General features: G+C 40.1%; 1 protein-coding gene across 8 annotated transcripts in view; it reads left to right on the top strand.

Annotated features, from left to right (window-relative positions):
- The window catches only part of ZDHHC20 (zinc finger DHHC-type palmitoyltransferase 20), a 49002-nt gene that overhangs the window by 17566 nt on the left and 14703 nt on the right, over positions 1-16733 (top strand). For 2 of the 8 annotated variants that reach the window (XM_067290379.1, XM_067290398.1), the window contains exons 2-8: positions 1272-1356; positions 1931-1957; positions 5872-5966; positions 12232-12352; positions 13727-13796; positions 14913-14945; positions 15783-15903. In XM_067290379.1, coding sequence (XP_067146480.1) covers positions 1332-1356; positions 1931-1957; positions 5872-5966; positions 12232-12352; positions 13727-13796; positions 14913-14945; positions 15783-15903 — 492 coding nt within the window. In that variant the 5' untranslated portion in view covers positions 1272-1331. Of the gene's footprint in view, positions 1-419; positions 1082-1201; positions 1357-1930; positions 1958-5871; positions 5967-12231; positions 12353-13726; positions 13797-14912; positions 14946-15782; positions 15904-16733 lie in introns of those variants that run through there. The other 6 variants (XM_067290349.1, XM_067290340.1, XM_013962164.2 and 3 more) reach the window with 5 other exon arrangements.

The raw sequence follows: 16733 nt of genomic DNA, 5'->3' as shown, positions 1-16733 counted from the left end.
ATTTTCAATCTTCTAGCATCAAATTTGACTCTGAATTTTATGTTTTGTACTAACAGCAGAAATGAGACTACAGATTATGAAACCCTTTAAACAGAATTACTTTAAAAAAATCCTTTAGTTTTATAGATAATGATGTTCTGCTATGCCATTAGAGGATAATTAAGATCTTTTTTAATATTTCTTATCTAGGGAAATACTTATTTGTCTAACTGTGTGCAAAGATCTTTATGATAGAGCAGGAGCTTAGTCTAAAATATTCTGGTAATTTTTGAAGCTGAACAAAAACTTTATGTGGCAAATTTGTTTTAATTTTCACCTTTTTTGATTTTTTTTTTAATCTTTCCCTTGTGTTATGTTGAGTTATTTAAAAATTTGATATTAACAAGGAATTGTTTAAAAAATTAATATTAACACAGAAATGGAGAAATAACACAATAAAATTTTAAACAAAAACATGTATAGTATTTGCTCTAAAAATAATGTGATATCTGTAGTTTGCAGTGCAGTAATACTGAGACTATTTCGTGACACATTTCTAATGTATACATGCTTTGCAGGTAGGTAGTCGTGTGCCTCAGGACTGTTTTTCTGTGTGGATTGTGCCCTAGACAGAGCGCCAGGAGGAGGATGTGCACGTATGCATAGCTAATGTGAAATTAAGCTGTTCTTTCAGATTAACCTCCTTTAGTTTGAAAACAACCTTGTTCTATTCTAAGTGATAAATTCCATCCTTCTTTACATGGGAGGACTTGAAACCTTTTCCGTTAACCTCCTAGAGATTCCATGGGCAGATAGAGGGTGCTGAGTGAGTATTTTAAGAGATAAAAATCACCTTTCTGAGCAAAAAGGGAAAATCTGTACGTTGGGGTATCGCCTCATTATGTCTCTTGACTATAAAAAGAGGCTAGGTTGCATAATATAGTTGCAGACCCCTTTGCTATAGATATCTACAGTTAAGCGAGAAACATGCCACCTCTGTGACCGAGGTCTGTAGCACGCATCATGGAAAAAGCACTTCTGAACTGGCGTGCAGACTGCAGAAATGTCAGAACTGACAGCGAGAGGAGACGGGCGGAGTGAGGTGAGCTGCAGCAGGCAGGCAGTGCTCTGCTGACCTTTTGCTAGTGTTGATGATGAGAAGCTTACATTTGCTTTATTAGATGAAGAGACAGGAAAAGATCCCTTCCTTATTGAATTTCAGGAATTCGGTGCCTGAGCGAGGAGAGCGGTAAGAGCAGAGCGACCAATAAGAGCAGCTGCTTTCTTTTCAGCATTTTGCATGTCCTGGTGAATGAACTGTGAAGGTTTTGGAGAAGCCTGAGGGAAGAAGGATGCCCGAGTCAGGCAGAATACAAGGTAGATTTGAACAACAGAATTTGCTACTGGGATAAAAAGAGATTGACGATGTAGGAGAGGAGGAAGTGGAGAGGTTTTAACTATGCCTCAAGAATTCAGGTCAGGGGAAGAAAAGTCAAAAATAGCTTGTGACAGAGGAAGAGAGAAGTGGTGGTAGAAGACATGTAAGTAATGTAGTTTCACAGGGACTTTCGTAAGAACTTTTTATTCCATTTTCTGCCTTCCAAGTGTATACCTGTTAGCCTACTTGTTTAAGTGCCTCACAAAACATGGCAGGTGCATATCCGAAAGGCAACATGTATAAATTATGATCTAATTAATGTCTGTGAAAAGGAATATGCTTGTTTAGCTGGAGCAGGGAACTGAATCTCTTCAACTCTTCTTCTGAGTCGCCAGGCCTCAGTGACTAGGAGAAGGAACATTAATTCCCATTTTATCCCAGAGGGATAGAGCGGCTCTATTAACAGCTGAAACGTGCTTTGGGACAAGTCAGCTATCTCCATTTAGCTCACTTTTAACCAAACTTTTGATTCAGTACAAATTTACTTACCATGTTTGTTTTTTTCTCTTCCAGTTACCATTTCCTCAACTGCAGAAAAAGGTAATTTTTTAAATGTTTTTTGAAGATTTGAATAATTTTCTTGTACACTAGTATTATGGGTTATAGATTTTAAATGTATTCCTTTATGTGTAAGGTCTCTAGTGAATGTTGGTGCTAAGAAACCAGGTAAATATTGTGAGTTCTAGTCTGTTGAGTGTCTAGTACCACAAGCTTGAGATGATGACAAGACCTGTGAGTAATGCAACCATGATTTAGGTTTGCAAATATTTTTAAATAGGTTAAGTTTTAGTGTTTTAAATAGCACCTTCTAAGAAGAGAAAAAGGAGAAGACAGAAAGAATTGCAGCAGATCCACAAGACCATTTTCTATTTATTCCTGAAGGGATGTTGAATATTCATCTTACCATCCTCCTCACACCCAATAACCTGAACCACTTTGGAAGAATTGTGGTTCTGCTGCTTGCAGAGCTTACCAAATTCTGCAAAACTCCATTCTTCAGGATTGGTTAGAACTGTGCATAACCATAACCATTTCAAAGGTGACCATACATTATAATTTTAAATGTTCAGATGAAGTGGTTACAGCCTTGTATTGACAAATCCTACTTCAGTCTTAATATTGCATTTGGCAGATGGTTTCCAATTTGCCCTCGGTGTCATTAGTGCCCACATGGAAGAGCAGCAGAGGGTAATAGTCCGAAGCATGGGCAAGCCTTGGCAGTCTTTGTATGACATCTCGTATTTGAGCCTCTGGCAGGCAACAAACCTCTCTAAATAAGAGATCAGGTCAGCAGATAGGTGCCTCTGTCCCCTGCAGCAGGGAGTCACCCACAACAATCACTCACCACTTCTTCCAGGTGTTCCCACAAGGCACAGGGTCTGTCAAGGCACAGGGTCTGTCGGCCCAGTTGCTTCCCTTGAAGCCATGCCCAGCTCCTCCTCATCCTGGAGGGCACTAAACCTGTTCCTCAACTGCAAGTCTTCAGGAGGAGTAGGAGACTTTCTCCTCCTACGAGAAGTGACCAGTTTCCAGCCTTCTTCTACAGTGTTACGATGTACCAATATACCATTTCACACGGCACAGAGCCCTCTGGCAACTCCACTGCTGTGGGGGTTTGGGAGTCCTGGAGCTGTATGGTCTCCGAGAATGCCCTGTCTATCTCTTGTTCATCCTCTCAGATGCTACGCAGCCTCTAGATTAGAGATCCCTCTAATCACAGTAGGAATGGGCAGTGCTGGAGCAGGAAAAGAAGCTAGAATTTATTCAGTGCTAGGCCAGTATGGACTGCTTTTTGCATGGTCTTTCTCCTCTGTATTAGGTGTTGCCCAGATGGGGCCTATCAGCAGAACAGCTGTAAAAGTATTGTTTTTCCTTGAGGTGCCCCTTTGACTGTTGAGGACAGGCCCTTGGCTTTTAATGACGCTGACAGGTTGCGAGATCTCAGTTATTGCAGAAAGCAATATTGCAAAATACAAGAGCCCTCTAACAGCTGCCTCTTTTTACTAACTACTGGTAGCACTACCACAGATTTGTACCCTTGCTGCAGCTAACCATGCTGTCTGTTGGTCTGTTAGTGTGTGTGTTATCAGAGCATTTACCGCCTATCACAAGACTTTAAGATTCTACTCTTTGAAGTATTGTGTGTGCACTAAAAATAATCCTTCAAAAAACTTGAATTTTGAGGGTGATTTTTATGGACAGAATGAAACTGTTTACTGTCTAAGTTAGTTTTAGTGTGCTCTGCCCTCCACTATATCTCACTTCCTCTTTCCTTCTATTCAATTCATCTCACCCCGTTCTCCCCAAAAGTTTTGATTTGTGCAGCTGTTTCCAGGGCAATTTTATGTCATGGAAGTATGGAATTTAACTTCTTAAAGGACTCTCTTCATCTGCACAGAGAAGTATGTCAAGTTTCCTTCTAATATAAATGAAGATAATGTAAACATTCTGTGTAACTTCTTTGCTTGGGTTTGCTGTCTGGCATCGTGCAGCTGTTTTCTCTTGACAAGCGGTAAAAGCAACTGTTAAGAGGAAATAAGATTGGAAGAAACTTCCTGGATCATAAGGTCTGGATCTCTGGTCCTTAAAGCAATCATATCACATAGGCCAATTCATGAACTGATTGACTCCATCCTAAAGCCATTGGTTCTGTTGCCACCGTGACTCTAATAGCAGGGATATTCCAGGTTACATTCCTCCGATGATTGGAAGTAAGATTTCCAAACAATTTTTCACTCACAGTCAGCTCTCATCTCAGGGTGCAGTCGTCTCCCTTCTTGGCTTGTGGTTTTTACTCTCATTGCCAGTGCCTTCTATAGTGGGGCAGTACTTTGCTGTTTCTGTTAGAAGTACATCTCTTGATGCATCCAAAGAAATTAAATAGAATTCTGTAGGTCAGTTATCAAATGCTTTACTGCAACCTTTACTGGAATTATGGCATCTTCTTTATCCAAAAAAGTTAGCTAGTTACATGACACAGGTAAAACTGTTTTCACTTCTGTTTTTTTTCCCCTCTCAAAAGGTGTTTTAGAATCATACATAATAGCGCAGAATCATTCAAGTAGGAAGGGACGTTGGGAGGTTGTTTAGTCTTGCCTCCTGCTTAAAGCAGAGACAACACTTAATTCAGAGCATGTTGCCTAGGGCTGGGTCCAGTTGAGTCTTGAAAACCTCCAAGAATGAAGTTTAGATAAATTGACCTGTAATTGCTCCAAAAATTTAAGATTTAATCTAATTAAGGAGGGAAGTACTTTTGATATTGTTCAGCTGTGGAAAAGGTGCTAGTTATTGTTACTGGGGTACATGTGAGAGACAAGCTTCAGAATTGAAAAGATACTGATAAACCTGGAAGTTCTTTATATTCTAAGCCATTGAGACTGCAAATAGGCTGCTTAGGATTTAAAGGAAAATTGAGGTTAAATATCTGTCCTTTCTTACAGTTGCAATCATAATGCTCTTAACTTTCCTTTCCCCCGCTTCCATTTGATGGGACAAGGAATATTTTTAGGAAATGAATGGACAATGGTGCTACTTCAGTTGGGATTGTCTGCCTTATTTAAGCATGTAAAGTTTGGGTGTCCTAATGTTATATTTCTCTTAGTGTCTAACCTTATTTCAAAAGACCTGAGGGAGGCTTTCAGAGGCAACTATTCTATCAGTTTAGCAGGACTTCAGACCTAACTGGTTCAAAATTGGGTAACAGAGAGGGTGTGAAATCTAATCCAACTCCTCTAGCCGAGTTCATACTATGGAAAACTGATGTATTGATTCATCTAGGAAGGGAAGGCATTCACTTTACCAAATTGAAGTCCAGACGAGCAATAATGTATATGAATGTATGTCTGAAGGTATGCTTATGGGGCTTTTTAGAATATTGTACTCCATAACATTGTTTTTTATTTAATGATGTTTAGAATTTAGTGGGAAGATGAAGATTTAATAATGCATGTGGTGGACTCTGTTGTAAAGTAAGCTGGCTGTACTTGAACATTTAAGATGTTCTTTGTGTTCACTTTCCTGGGGTGTAGTGGTGGTTGGGTTTTTTTCGTGTCTCACCAGACATTGAAGGTTTTTTCACTTTTCTGAAGTATTCAACTGTTGTACCCAATATATGTGTCTGGTAACACTTACCTATCTCTCTTGTTCTTGTTTCATAGCTTTTAAGCAGGGGAAACAATGATCTTAACAGGGAAGTCCTCAGAACCAATGTCTTGATTGCCATAGATATGGAGTTTATCAGTGACTCACCTTGAGGAATAGCAACTGTCATTTTTTTTTTTTTTTTTTTAAGTTGGCCCTCCTAGAGTGCTAAATCTACCCAGGCAGAAGTTTAATGTAGTTTAATCTTAACAGGCGATTCATAGTGTAATAGTTTAGTCCTTATCAGAGATAAGTTTCTATCTCTTGCTTTTTTCAGATATATTCACCAAACTCTTATTTGTGTTTTATTGCAGTTGTCTACCTTGTGGTTTTTCATCTGTCGTTTGTCATGTTTGTATGGTCCTATTGGAAGACAATTTTCACATCTCCCGCATCCCCCTCCAAGGAGGTAAATCTGATGTTAGAAAAGTGTCAATGCTTTCCCCCCCCCTTTTTTTATATAAATAGCTGAACTGTTTTCAGTGATGAAACTTGTTTGCAGTACTGCATGATTCACCTTTCTGTTCTCATTATCTAAAATAGTACAGCATGACAGCATATCATGAATGGAAATCATCAAATTACTCTGAAAACGTTGTATCCCACGTGTAGTGACATTATCTTATATGAAATGTGTGTTTAACTCATCACAAGTTTGACATTCACATATATGTGCTAATGAAATAAAGATATGAAAGTTCTGGGGTTGCAGGGCTTTGCTATGCAGTATTTTGTTTACCACCTACAATTTTTAAAACCAATAAATCAAATAAAATGACAGCATTTTTGTATTTCAATTATAGGCAATTTTGACCTTTTAGGGGTAAGAAAATTAGTAATGCAGTGTATATTCATAAATTGAAGGACTGAAGTGCTTAGTAGTAAATCAAGAGTTAAGGTTCAGTGACAACCGAGAAGGGAATTTATAAAGGGGCTTTACACAATAACAAAAGGATGCATGATGACTATAAGAAATTTTGTTTTGAAAGAGAATGGTGTTAATTGCAGTGACCCTGAGATGGGTTATCTTGTTGTCCATTTTCTCTAATGGTGTTGTGTATAGGGGTTAAATAGTGGCACCAAATTAAAAATTATTCCTCAGTTTTATAAAGCTTTTAAATTCGCTAAACAGAGGTTTTGGTTGCTCTGTGGGGGTTGCACATTCATTCTATTTTTGGCAAGACTGACTATCAGTGTTAATGTCTTAGCCTTAAACATTTCTGTAAGGAAGTAAAAACATGCTTCTATGGAAAAGCAAACACTGCTCTGCAGCGCCTAATTATGTGTTAGATATCTTTACCTTAGAAAGCTACAGAATATTAAGTTGAAAAAAGTAAAAGACTATTGTACTCTTTAACTAAGCAAAAAGAGTAGCACCGAATAGTGTTAAACCTGAAAATTCAGAGGAGCTTGTCTCCAGCGTGGTGTGTCTGGCTTTTTCTGAGATGTTTCTGTAGACAAATGATAATGTTTGGCAGGTTAGCCAACTAAAATGTGATTGGAATTGTGTTACTCCAGATCTTGTAAAGTTGTGTGAACTTAGGCTGCTGGTAAAGCTGATGTCTAATAATGTTTACTGGCTACTTGGATTCTTTAATAATGGATACCTTCTTCTGACAATATCTATACTGTAGTTACAGTAATGTTGTAGCAAGATTTCCATATTCAGTGCATTAAAGGGATGATTTGGGCATATGGCACATAATGAATATTTCCTAGTTTAAGTGTGGAGCAGAAATCAGGCTTAATATATATATAATTTTCTTCTACAGCTATCTTAAAAATAATTCTCGGAAAACACTCCTTTCTTTCTCTGGTAAAGTCCCCTCTGTTCATGTTCCAGTAAATAATTTACGCTGGTTTTATTTAAAAACAAAACCTGGCTTCAGAATTTCCCCATTGTATTAGAGTGTTAACGTATATATTTTTAGTTATTTAAATTAGGTCTTCTCACAAAACAAATAGCATCCTGTGATCTTACTATTGAACTAAAAAAAGATTCTGCAGCTGCTGTTGTCCTAGTGTAATCCCTGTCCATTTGTCATAAGAAAGAACAATCAACATTATGCAAGATCCAGAAAGAGGAAGGAAACAAAAGGACTCTTTCTGTTTTCAATAAGAACTACTGGAACCTCATTGGAAATTGTTGGCAATGTGGTAATAGACAACTTTTGATGTTTTTTGAACATACATATCCTGCCATTGTCCAAAGAGGCTATGGTCTTGTGACCCTATTGATTTCTGAAATAAGAACAGAAACATAGCTTTGGGAAACTGAAATCCTCGTCCAGGATTTTTGGAGTGATGTTATGTTACTTGGACAAATTCAAAAAGTTAATTCTTGTGACCTAGTTTCTATTCTGTGTGTTAATAGTTTACCATAGAAATGTCTTCTAGAAGTAGTATTTCCTGTCTAATGCAACTTCTAATTGATTACAGGTCATGGGACAGGCATTTGGTCACCTAGCAGGTTCACAAGAGGCAATAGCGGAAAGGCATATTGCACTGCTGTTAGCTGGCATGATGTTTCTTATCTGTCTTACATTTTTGATGTGAGCATCTCCAGTTTTCATAGTTGAGTAAGCATCTAGCTTAGAGACAGATATAAAAACTCTTGCTAATGACTTCAAAGAATGAATCTCAAGTTCAGCATTTTACTAGATTGATCCTGATTTCTGATGATTTGAAAGGGATGTATTGGGCATAGAAGTTAGAGTTTTGATTGTAGGAGGTCATGAGCTGCCCTGTGGAGGACACAGCCATTTCCAGCTGTCTCTGTAATAGATTAAAACAGCCCACCATGTACCAAAACTTCAACCAATCAGAGGAGCATATGGTGCCTCTGCTCAAACTGAACATGAATGTATTGCAAACTTCACCCCTTGCCCCTGCAAAACACAAAACCAAGAAAGTTGTAACAGTTTGAACATATATCTATTATAAACTCCACCCCTTATCTCCACAGACTAGATTATTAGATTTGACATCATAATATTCTGAACTGTTATTACACACTTCAGGCCTTGTCCCTGCAAAATACACAGCCAGGAACATTCTGGCAGTTTGAATATTCACTATGCTTTAGCATACAAACCAATGATTAGGACTGTATGAGCAGCAAGTACCATCACCATTGGAGGTACCAGTAGGCTCACGACTCCAGTCACTCTAGGGTTTCTTCCATACCCACAATAGGTAGTGAAGACTGTTCACTTGATGCAGTGGGAGCATTTCCTTACTAGGGGAGTGAAAGGATGCACCAAGGGACTGGAGCATGCTCTGCACCCTCTGACAGCATTAACTGAGCTCTGACCTTTCCCCTGCCCTTGCAATTCCTTTCTGCACCACTTCATCAAATCCTCCCCCTCTTCCTTCAGCAACATCCATAAGTTCTGATCTGTAGGGCAAGAGCATGGAAAATTTTCAGCTCTTCTTGACACCTTTTTCAAGGTTGACCATACTACTGGACTCTGCATCATTCTCAGCCATGCTGCTGATCTCACACCTGTACCCCCCCCGACTGAAGATACAGGTCATGACTTGATCAGTAGGGCATCCCACCATCTTATCAGGTGATACCAGAGGGGCCTGGTTGTCAGAGCTTTTGGGCCATGGCATGAGTGATCACTATCTTTCTAGAGTCCCTTCCCCCTTGCCTGTCCGCACACTCTAGCAGTCCAAGCAACTGCAGTCAATTACCTCCTTCTCCCACTCCCTCCACAGGAGTATCTCACTTGAAGGACTGGGCCATTGCTCCACATATCCCTCCAGCAGCTGATGCCAAAGCCTCCCTCCTTTGTGCAGGGCAACGTTTAAAAGTGGCATAAGCCCCAGACTCACCAAAGCAATGCTCTCTTGAGCCATCAGCTGTATCTCAGCTGCTCTAGTTTTCAAGCGCTGCCGTAGCCTCTGCAGGGGCATCCATGGCACTGTGGCCGTAGGTGTCCCCTGTTTCTTTAGGTTCACTTTGAGTAAAGTGCCGTTGAGTGGTCACGTTCAGGGGCAGTGCTCCTGTTTCCATAGCTCTGCTTAACCACCCTAACTGAAGGGCTCCGTTTCTAGTTCATAACCCAAGTCCTCAGTTTCTCACTCTGCGTGCTGGGTCCCCCCAGGGCAATCATTCCCAGCCTGTGGCCATTCCTGCAGCTGCCCGGGCGCTTGGCATCTAGCTGCGGTGTGGCAACTTGGGCACTGTGAGCTGCTCACTGCTGACCAGGGACCTCCCTTTCCTCTGAGCACTGGTTAACGCCACCATCAGCAGCCTGTTGCTCTGACAGTCAGCTGTCTCCCCAGCTCTGCTAAGTGGTTCCAGGCTATCTGGAGCCCTGCTGGGAGCACATCATAAGCCCGATGCACCCCGCAGCACACTTCTCCAGGGGTGTCACAGTCCCTGCAGCCCCCAGGCTAGCACTCTTAGATCCTGGACATGGAGACCCGTGAGCTTGGAGCAGGGCCGTCCCATTTCTTCCCAGTTGCCTTTTCATCTGGCAAGAGCTCTCTCCGGTCGCCTCAGATTCTCCGTTTCTCTGCTGTTTGTACGTTGTTCATCCCTATTCCCCTAAATACAATGGGCACGCTGCTTCTGCCAGAGCGAAACACCACAAATTCCCAATACCAGAACCAAGGTTCCTTCCAGAGTTTCAAAGTCACTACAGTTACTCCAGTCCCAGCCCGTGCCTGCTTTGGGTGTTGCCCGCATTCTCCACCAGTTATTGTTGCAGGTAGAGCAGTCTTGATTTGGAGATTTTCACTGAATTTATTGTCAATTAATGTAGGCTTTTAACTACTGGTTTGGGTATTGAGAAGCAAAGAAGGCAATTAAGTGAACACTTAAGAAGATGCCCTTCCCCCCACTCAGCTTCCCCTTCCTAGTCTCCACTGCCCTTCATTTTGCCACATGTTGGGCTCCCTCCCTTCAGTGAGGCGCCAGGCAGTGCAGGAGGTTGGGGTCAGCACCTGGGCAGTCTCTTCCTGCTGCTCCCTGCCTCCTATGCTCCACTGCCCCAGCGTGGGTCCTCCATTGGCCACAGTCCTTTTGGAGGTGTCCCTGCCCTGCTAATGGTCCTCCATGGGCTGCACTCCTATCAGAGGTGTCCCTGCTCCAGCATGGCTCCTCACTGGGCTGCGTTCCCTTCAGAGACGTCCCTGCTGTGCCCTCTTTTCTCTCACGTGTGCCCTGCTGTGCCATCTCCAGCTCCTAGCAGCTATGGCCCTTCCTTGAATACGTTTGACAAGAGGCACTGTGTGCTCCTCTGGTTGAAGTTTTGGCACACGGTGGCTTGTTTCCATCTGTGAACAGAGCTGGGGGAACTGGCTGTGACAGGGCAGCTTATGACCTCCTCCCACACAGATCACCCCTGCAACCCAAACCCTGCCAGTCATGCCCAATAAAAGGGGCAGTGTTTCTCCTTTCACCCTTAAATGACTGGGCAGGCGCAATAGCTGGAATGTATATATGTAAATATGTAACATGCTCTTATCTAGATTCCCTGGGACATGGGGTGAGTTGTCTGCATTCTATATTAGGAAATAACACAGCGAAATCAGAGCAATGTGTTACCGCTTCCTCTTTTGCTGTAAACGGGGTCTTTGTTGTTGCTGGCCAGCCAACTAGAATCCTGAAGAGGAAAAAGTACAGGATGAGAGGAAAATCCACATGAACTAATCGTATAGATGTTCTTGGTAGGAAAATATGGTCCTATTAAACCACATTAAGCCAATTTTCATTCCAGTTGCAGACACAGCATTTTCCGCTCACCAGCATGAATACTTTGTCTCTGTCTGCTCATAAAAAGGGCTCTTGTAGTCCTTGCTGGAAGCTCAGAGTTTAAAAGTGCTTCAGAACAGAAAATATCAGAGAAATAGTGAGTTCAGTTTATGCTGACACCATTCCACAGGGGCTCATCAGTACATTGGTTTTTGTGGGACTTAATGGTAAAGCTTATAATTTCAGTGGATACAAAAATTAGTGTTTCAGAAGTGAGTAAAAGTTCTGTGGCTTCTTCTGCTAAACCTTTACTTTTCAGCAAGGCTTAAACAGGAATGCTGCTTATGCTTAATTCAGGATTGTAACTCTCCCTGAAATTCCACAGGCTTTGCTGAAGTTGCTCTCAATACAGCTAACAGATTTTGAGACTGGTTTTGACTACTCCCAAGTAAAAATTCCAGTTAAACTCATTCAACTTCTGTGCTGCAGCTGTGAAAAGTTGCTCCTTGCCCTCCCACCCCTTTCTTCCTCTGGCTTGAACCCTTTTCTAAGTCAGCAGGATGGTGGGTAGGAGAACTTCAGTCTCTTATGGCAACAGAGGACTGTTGTGCATTCCGCTGGTTCATGGATCATTTAGATTTTATGCTCATCATGAGTTCAAGGAAGGTTTTCACCTTCTTAACATTCCCTTGAATCTCTGGCTTTTGCGTTGCAAAGGGAAACTGAAAAGATATGGAAGAGGGACAAAGATGATTCTCTTTAAGATATCCCCAGGACCATTGTGTCCTTTCCCGTTGTGGTTTTGGGGATCTCCTGTAACTTAGTAGCATTCTTTTTCATGTTTGTTTTGGAAGTTTGTCCAAAGAGATAGGATTAAGATCCATAGGGTCTTTTCCTTAGAGCTTGAGTTGAACACAAAGTAATAATTATTCTCTTCTCCTCCTCCCATTTTTGCCTTCCCTCACAGTTTTGCTTGTCAAAAGCTGATAAAGAACAATATGAAAAAGAAGAGAGACCAGAATCCCAGCAGGAAATTTTGAGAAGAGCTGCTAAAGACTTGCCTATCTATACGACAACAGCGTCAAGAGGTGAGATACAAAGATAATTCTGCTCTCTGAAAGCTGCGAGATTAATTCAGTGGGATTCATTTGTTGTTACTGAATGAACAATCTATTAAACACATACTGCAAAGGCCATGACCTTGTGTTTTCCCCATGAGAAACCAGAGTCCTTTGTCTGTAGATCTCAACATGCAGCCAGCACTTGGAAAAGCTTTCTCAAACAACATCTTCTTCCAGTAAGCAGACAGATGACAATATTTATCTCCCACTCTGGCTATAAAAATAAATACAACAAAGAAATACAGCTAGAAATAGATTACAGTTCAGCTTTCTACTCAAATTTACGGTCATTTATATCCCACTTTAAACTTCTCTTTCTGAGCTATGTCAGTTCAGTGAGAGTAGAAAGTTCATCATTAAGGCTAGAATTTAAGAACCAATAAATGTTATTTCAATCCCATCATTCAGTACAGAGCTGTTTAAATAATAGCTTGTTGTGAGCTATTTCTGTATTTGCCCTTATAAGCATTGTTATTCCAGCTAATACAAGAATGATCTATGAAACCGCTGTCTTACACATATGTAGATTTAAAAAAATAGCTTATATTTATTTTTATATAGTTGTTTCTCTTTCTTGAAACTAGCAATGCTGTAGATTTCTCCAAAACATAAACTGCTCAAGATAACTATTACCAAACTTGACTGTGACTTTCCAAACAAAGTGGAAGGACACCTGGCTTTTTTGAATACAAACCCCCTTTTGAGGGAATCCCAGTCTTAAATTCCTGGAGTGGTCTGGGAAGTTCTTGCCAGCTTTTCACAGTTCTGCTTAGCTGTAGATGTTGGCTTTCCTTCTCATTTCGAACTGCCTGCACTGGCGTCAAATTTCCATTGAGAAGAGCCTGAAGCCTTGTTTAAAAATATCCAGAAAGGATGAGGGAGAGCTAACTTACTGAACAGCCTGTTAGATCTTTTCTATTTGCTGAAGAAGACAGAGGAAGCTAATGCTGAAAGTTGGCTTAATGAAAGGAGGGAGTTTCACAATGGGATGCCTGGATACCCTGTCCAGAGGAGAAGGAAACCAAGTACTAGGGGATCAGTGCCAGAGGATCAGGGATGGAAAAACTGAGGAGCCAGATAGTAAATAAAAAGCAGAAGTTAAGACACAGGCTCAATACAATAGTAATGGATGAAACTACTATTTTTTTGTGCGTGTTACATTTCCAAAAAACTCCAGACAAAAGTATGTATTGCATGAGAGTAGGCACATGAAGGTCTGTGAAAACAGGTGTTTGGGGCAGGAGGCAGTGAACTCTTTAAGATTCTCTTTATGTTAAGAAGGGGAAAAATTCATAAAATTAAATGAGTTCTAACGACTTGACCCTTGCCATTTGAATGCAGCCATCAGATACTGTGATCGGTGCCAGCTAATCAAACCTGACCGCTGCCACCACTGTTCTGCATGTGACATGTAAGTTATTGAATCTAAAATGATGGATTTTCTTTCTCTCCTCCAGTCATCACTTTTTTGTGTTCATGTCTTATGTGTGTCAGCCCTTGCATAACAGCTGATTTTACTATTTGTTCCACTCTCAGCCCCTCAGTACCTGGATTTCAGGAAAGAACAGAATTCCTCCTGTTGGTGCAATATTATTATTGCAGTTCCATAGACTGAAGTGGCAGAACTTGTTAGGAAATGTGCTTATAGCTTTATAAAACAATGCCTATGTAAAAGGATCAGTGACTGAAATTAAAGACAAGTCTGAGACACCAGCGCCAGCAAATGCTTATTATAGAACTCTCTTTTACTGTATCTTGCTTCTCCATCTTTGAAACACGCACTTGCTACCAGTACTGGTAAAACCCTTTATTTCAAAGAGCTGCAGAATTACACGCCTTAGACATTTCAAAGACATTAGCCTGATTCTGAGTCATCAGAGAAATCTATAGGGCACTGAAGACTGAGTCTGTGAGTGAGACTTCAGTAGGCTGAGCTCACGGAAATCTAGCTAACTAAAGAAGTAAACATCTTTTGGCTAAAATCAAATTTATTAAGAAATACAGTGAATGTCTGTCTGAAATGAGTAGCCTCTGTCCTTACACTGTAGCTGGGTGAAAAGAGACTATTCAGATTGCCTACTGTGCTTTTCTTTTCCTCAGTGAACTCTGAAAAACAAACAACAAGCAGGTAGCAAAAATAGCCCTAAGGTAGACTTAGTTGAAGTGAATGCCGGGCTAACATACGTTATCCACACAGCTCCAAAGGGTTTGTTTTAGGGTTTGTTTTCTCTCAGTGAGCTTGTAAGACTAGTGTGGCTTAATGAACTATGAATAACATGTTTTAATTGTTGCTCAGTAATTCTCCCCTTGTTGAATTTTGAAGCTCATCCTGATTCTTCTGAATCTCACTTAGTCCTTTTGGGTGAGAGGATGGCTTCTGTAATATGGAAACTTGGCATAATGAGGGGAATTAAATTAAAAAAAACGCCACCAAACCAAAAACCTTTAGAAACTAAAAGCATATGTCTTAGAAAGTAAATGTATTTTTTGCTTTAACTTACTGGAAATTATCTCCTCTCTCTTTCAGATGCGTGCTAAAAATGGACCATCACTGTCCATGGTAAGTTTAGGAAAATAAAAAACAGATCAGTATAATGTGATGACATATAATGAACTGGATCCTACATGCTGCTTCACAAATGTAAATTTTAAATAAAACTTGATATTCATAGAATTTCTTGAGGTTTTGATATGTGTAAATATATTTTTTTTCCTAATGTGTTTTGCAACTTAGAATTGTAAGCCCAGTAACCCAACTCATGCACTCTCGCCTTATACAGAGAAACAGTTAACGAGACCTATGAAAAATGACATTTCTTTCTTTTGGTTAGTTTGGTATTATTATCAGGAGAGAAGGTATCTACTGCACTGTGAAATTCAGTTCTCCAATTCTAGATCTATGGTAGATAAGATCCACTCAAACAGTTACTCTTTTGCAATTTGTATTCACTGCTAACCAATAAAAATATTACCTATCGTCATTACAAAAATACTGCTATCAGTAGTTGACTTGAAGGACTTTTTGCGACCAAAGCAACATCCACAGAAATTGATGGAGACTTGTATTATCTTCAGCAAGGACTGCAGTTAGTTCCTAGTACGTGAGAAGCTTCCTATACAGACTGTATGTATCATACGCATTGCTAGCTCATGGCTTGTCCTGTAGAACTTCTTGTGGGGGCAAAATTTATGGGAGGGCCCAGATCACTTGGCCTGAGGGAAGAAACTTTGCTCAAAATGGTGGCCGAAAATGCTTCTGAAAAACTAGTGCCACCCTGTTTTGGACATACTGATAACACCATGCACAGTGTATGATGCTCTGCAAAAACAGCTGAATGTATTGTTTTTATTTGTTTTTTATATCATAATAACCTTTTTCTCTTTCCCCTCCTTCTAGGGTGAATAATTGTGTGGGATTTTCTAACTACAAATTCTTCCTGCTGTTTTTAATGTATTCCTTACTGTACTGTTTGTTTGTTGCTGCTACAGTCTTGCAGTACTTCATAAAGTTTTGGACAGTAAGTTCTAAGACTTTTTTGTTGTTTGTTTAATCTTGCATGTGTTATTGAAGGCTACATCAGCATGTTGTCACTCACCATTTACTCTGTTTCATAGTTCATTACCATTAACAGTATCAGTTGAGGTGACTGAAGCAGGAGAACCCTCTGAATTTTAATGAATTGAATGTATTACACTGGCCTGGATGAGTAATTGGGAAAAGAAGTTCCAATGAGGACACTGTGCAATTTCTCTGCTCCATCAAAACCGAGTGGCACAGCTCAGGTTTTTTTGAAACTATTGGATATAGATATGTAGATATAGAGAGACAACTAGCTCTATCAAACAATTACATATATGTGTGTGTATATATATATGTATGTATACACACATGTATATATAAAAATATTGAAAAATGTCAGATATAAATAACAATTTTGTATCTTCTTAAACCTCTTTATGGATACTCTGCTATCAGATAAGGCAGCTGAACTTGGGAATTCACCAGTCTCTGATTTGATGTTCCTATATACAAGTATTTGAGCTTCATATTAGTGGCTTTTATTGATCTGATATGGGTAGAATATTAAGATACATACAATATTAATAATATCGATCTTCCTTGCAACTATTACCAGTTGTCAAATGATCTATACACCTTTATTCTATTATCTCTAGAAAGATACATGTATGTGAAGTATATGCATCCGTGTACATCAGTGTTGTTCCTCCTATCAGTTTTGTTCTAGTTATGTTCCAGGCTGAATAGAGTGTCTTCTGGTGTTGTTCCCTTTCATCTCTGAAACCTTATACTGTTCCTTCTTGTCTTTTAAGACAAAAGAATCTTCTC

Source organism: Apteryx mantelli, chromosome 1, assembly GCF_036417845.1.
Source record: "Apteryx mantelli isolate bAptMan1 chromosome 1, bAptMan1.hap1, whole genome shotgun sequence".
Taxonomy (NCBI): domain Eukaryota; kingdom Metazoa; phylum Chordata; class Aves; order Apterygiformes; family Apterygidae; genus Apteryx; species Apteryx mantelli.
This window is presented reverse-complemented; position numbering and strand designations above follow the sequence as displayed.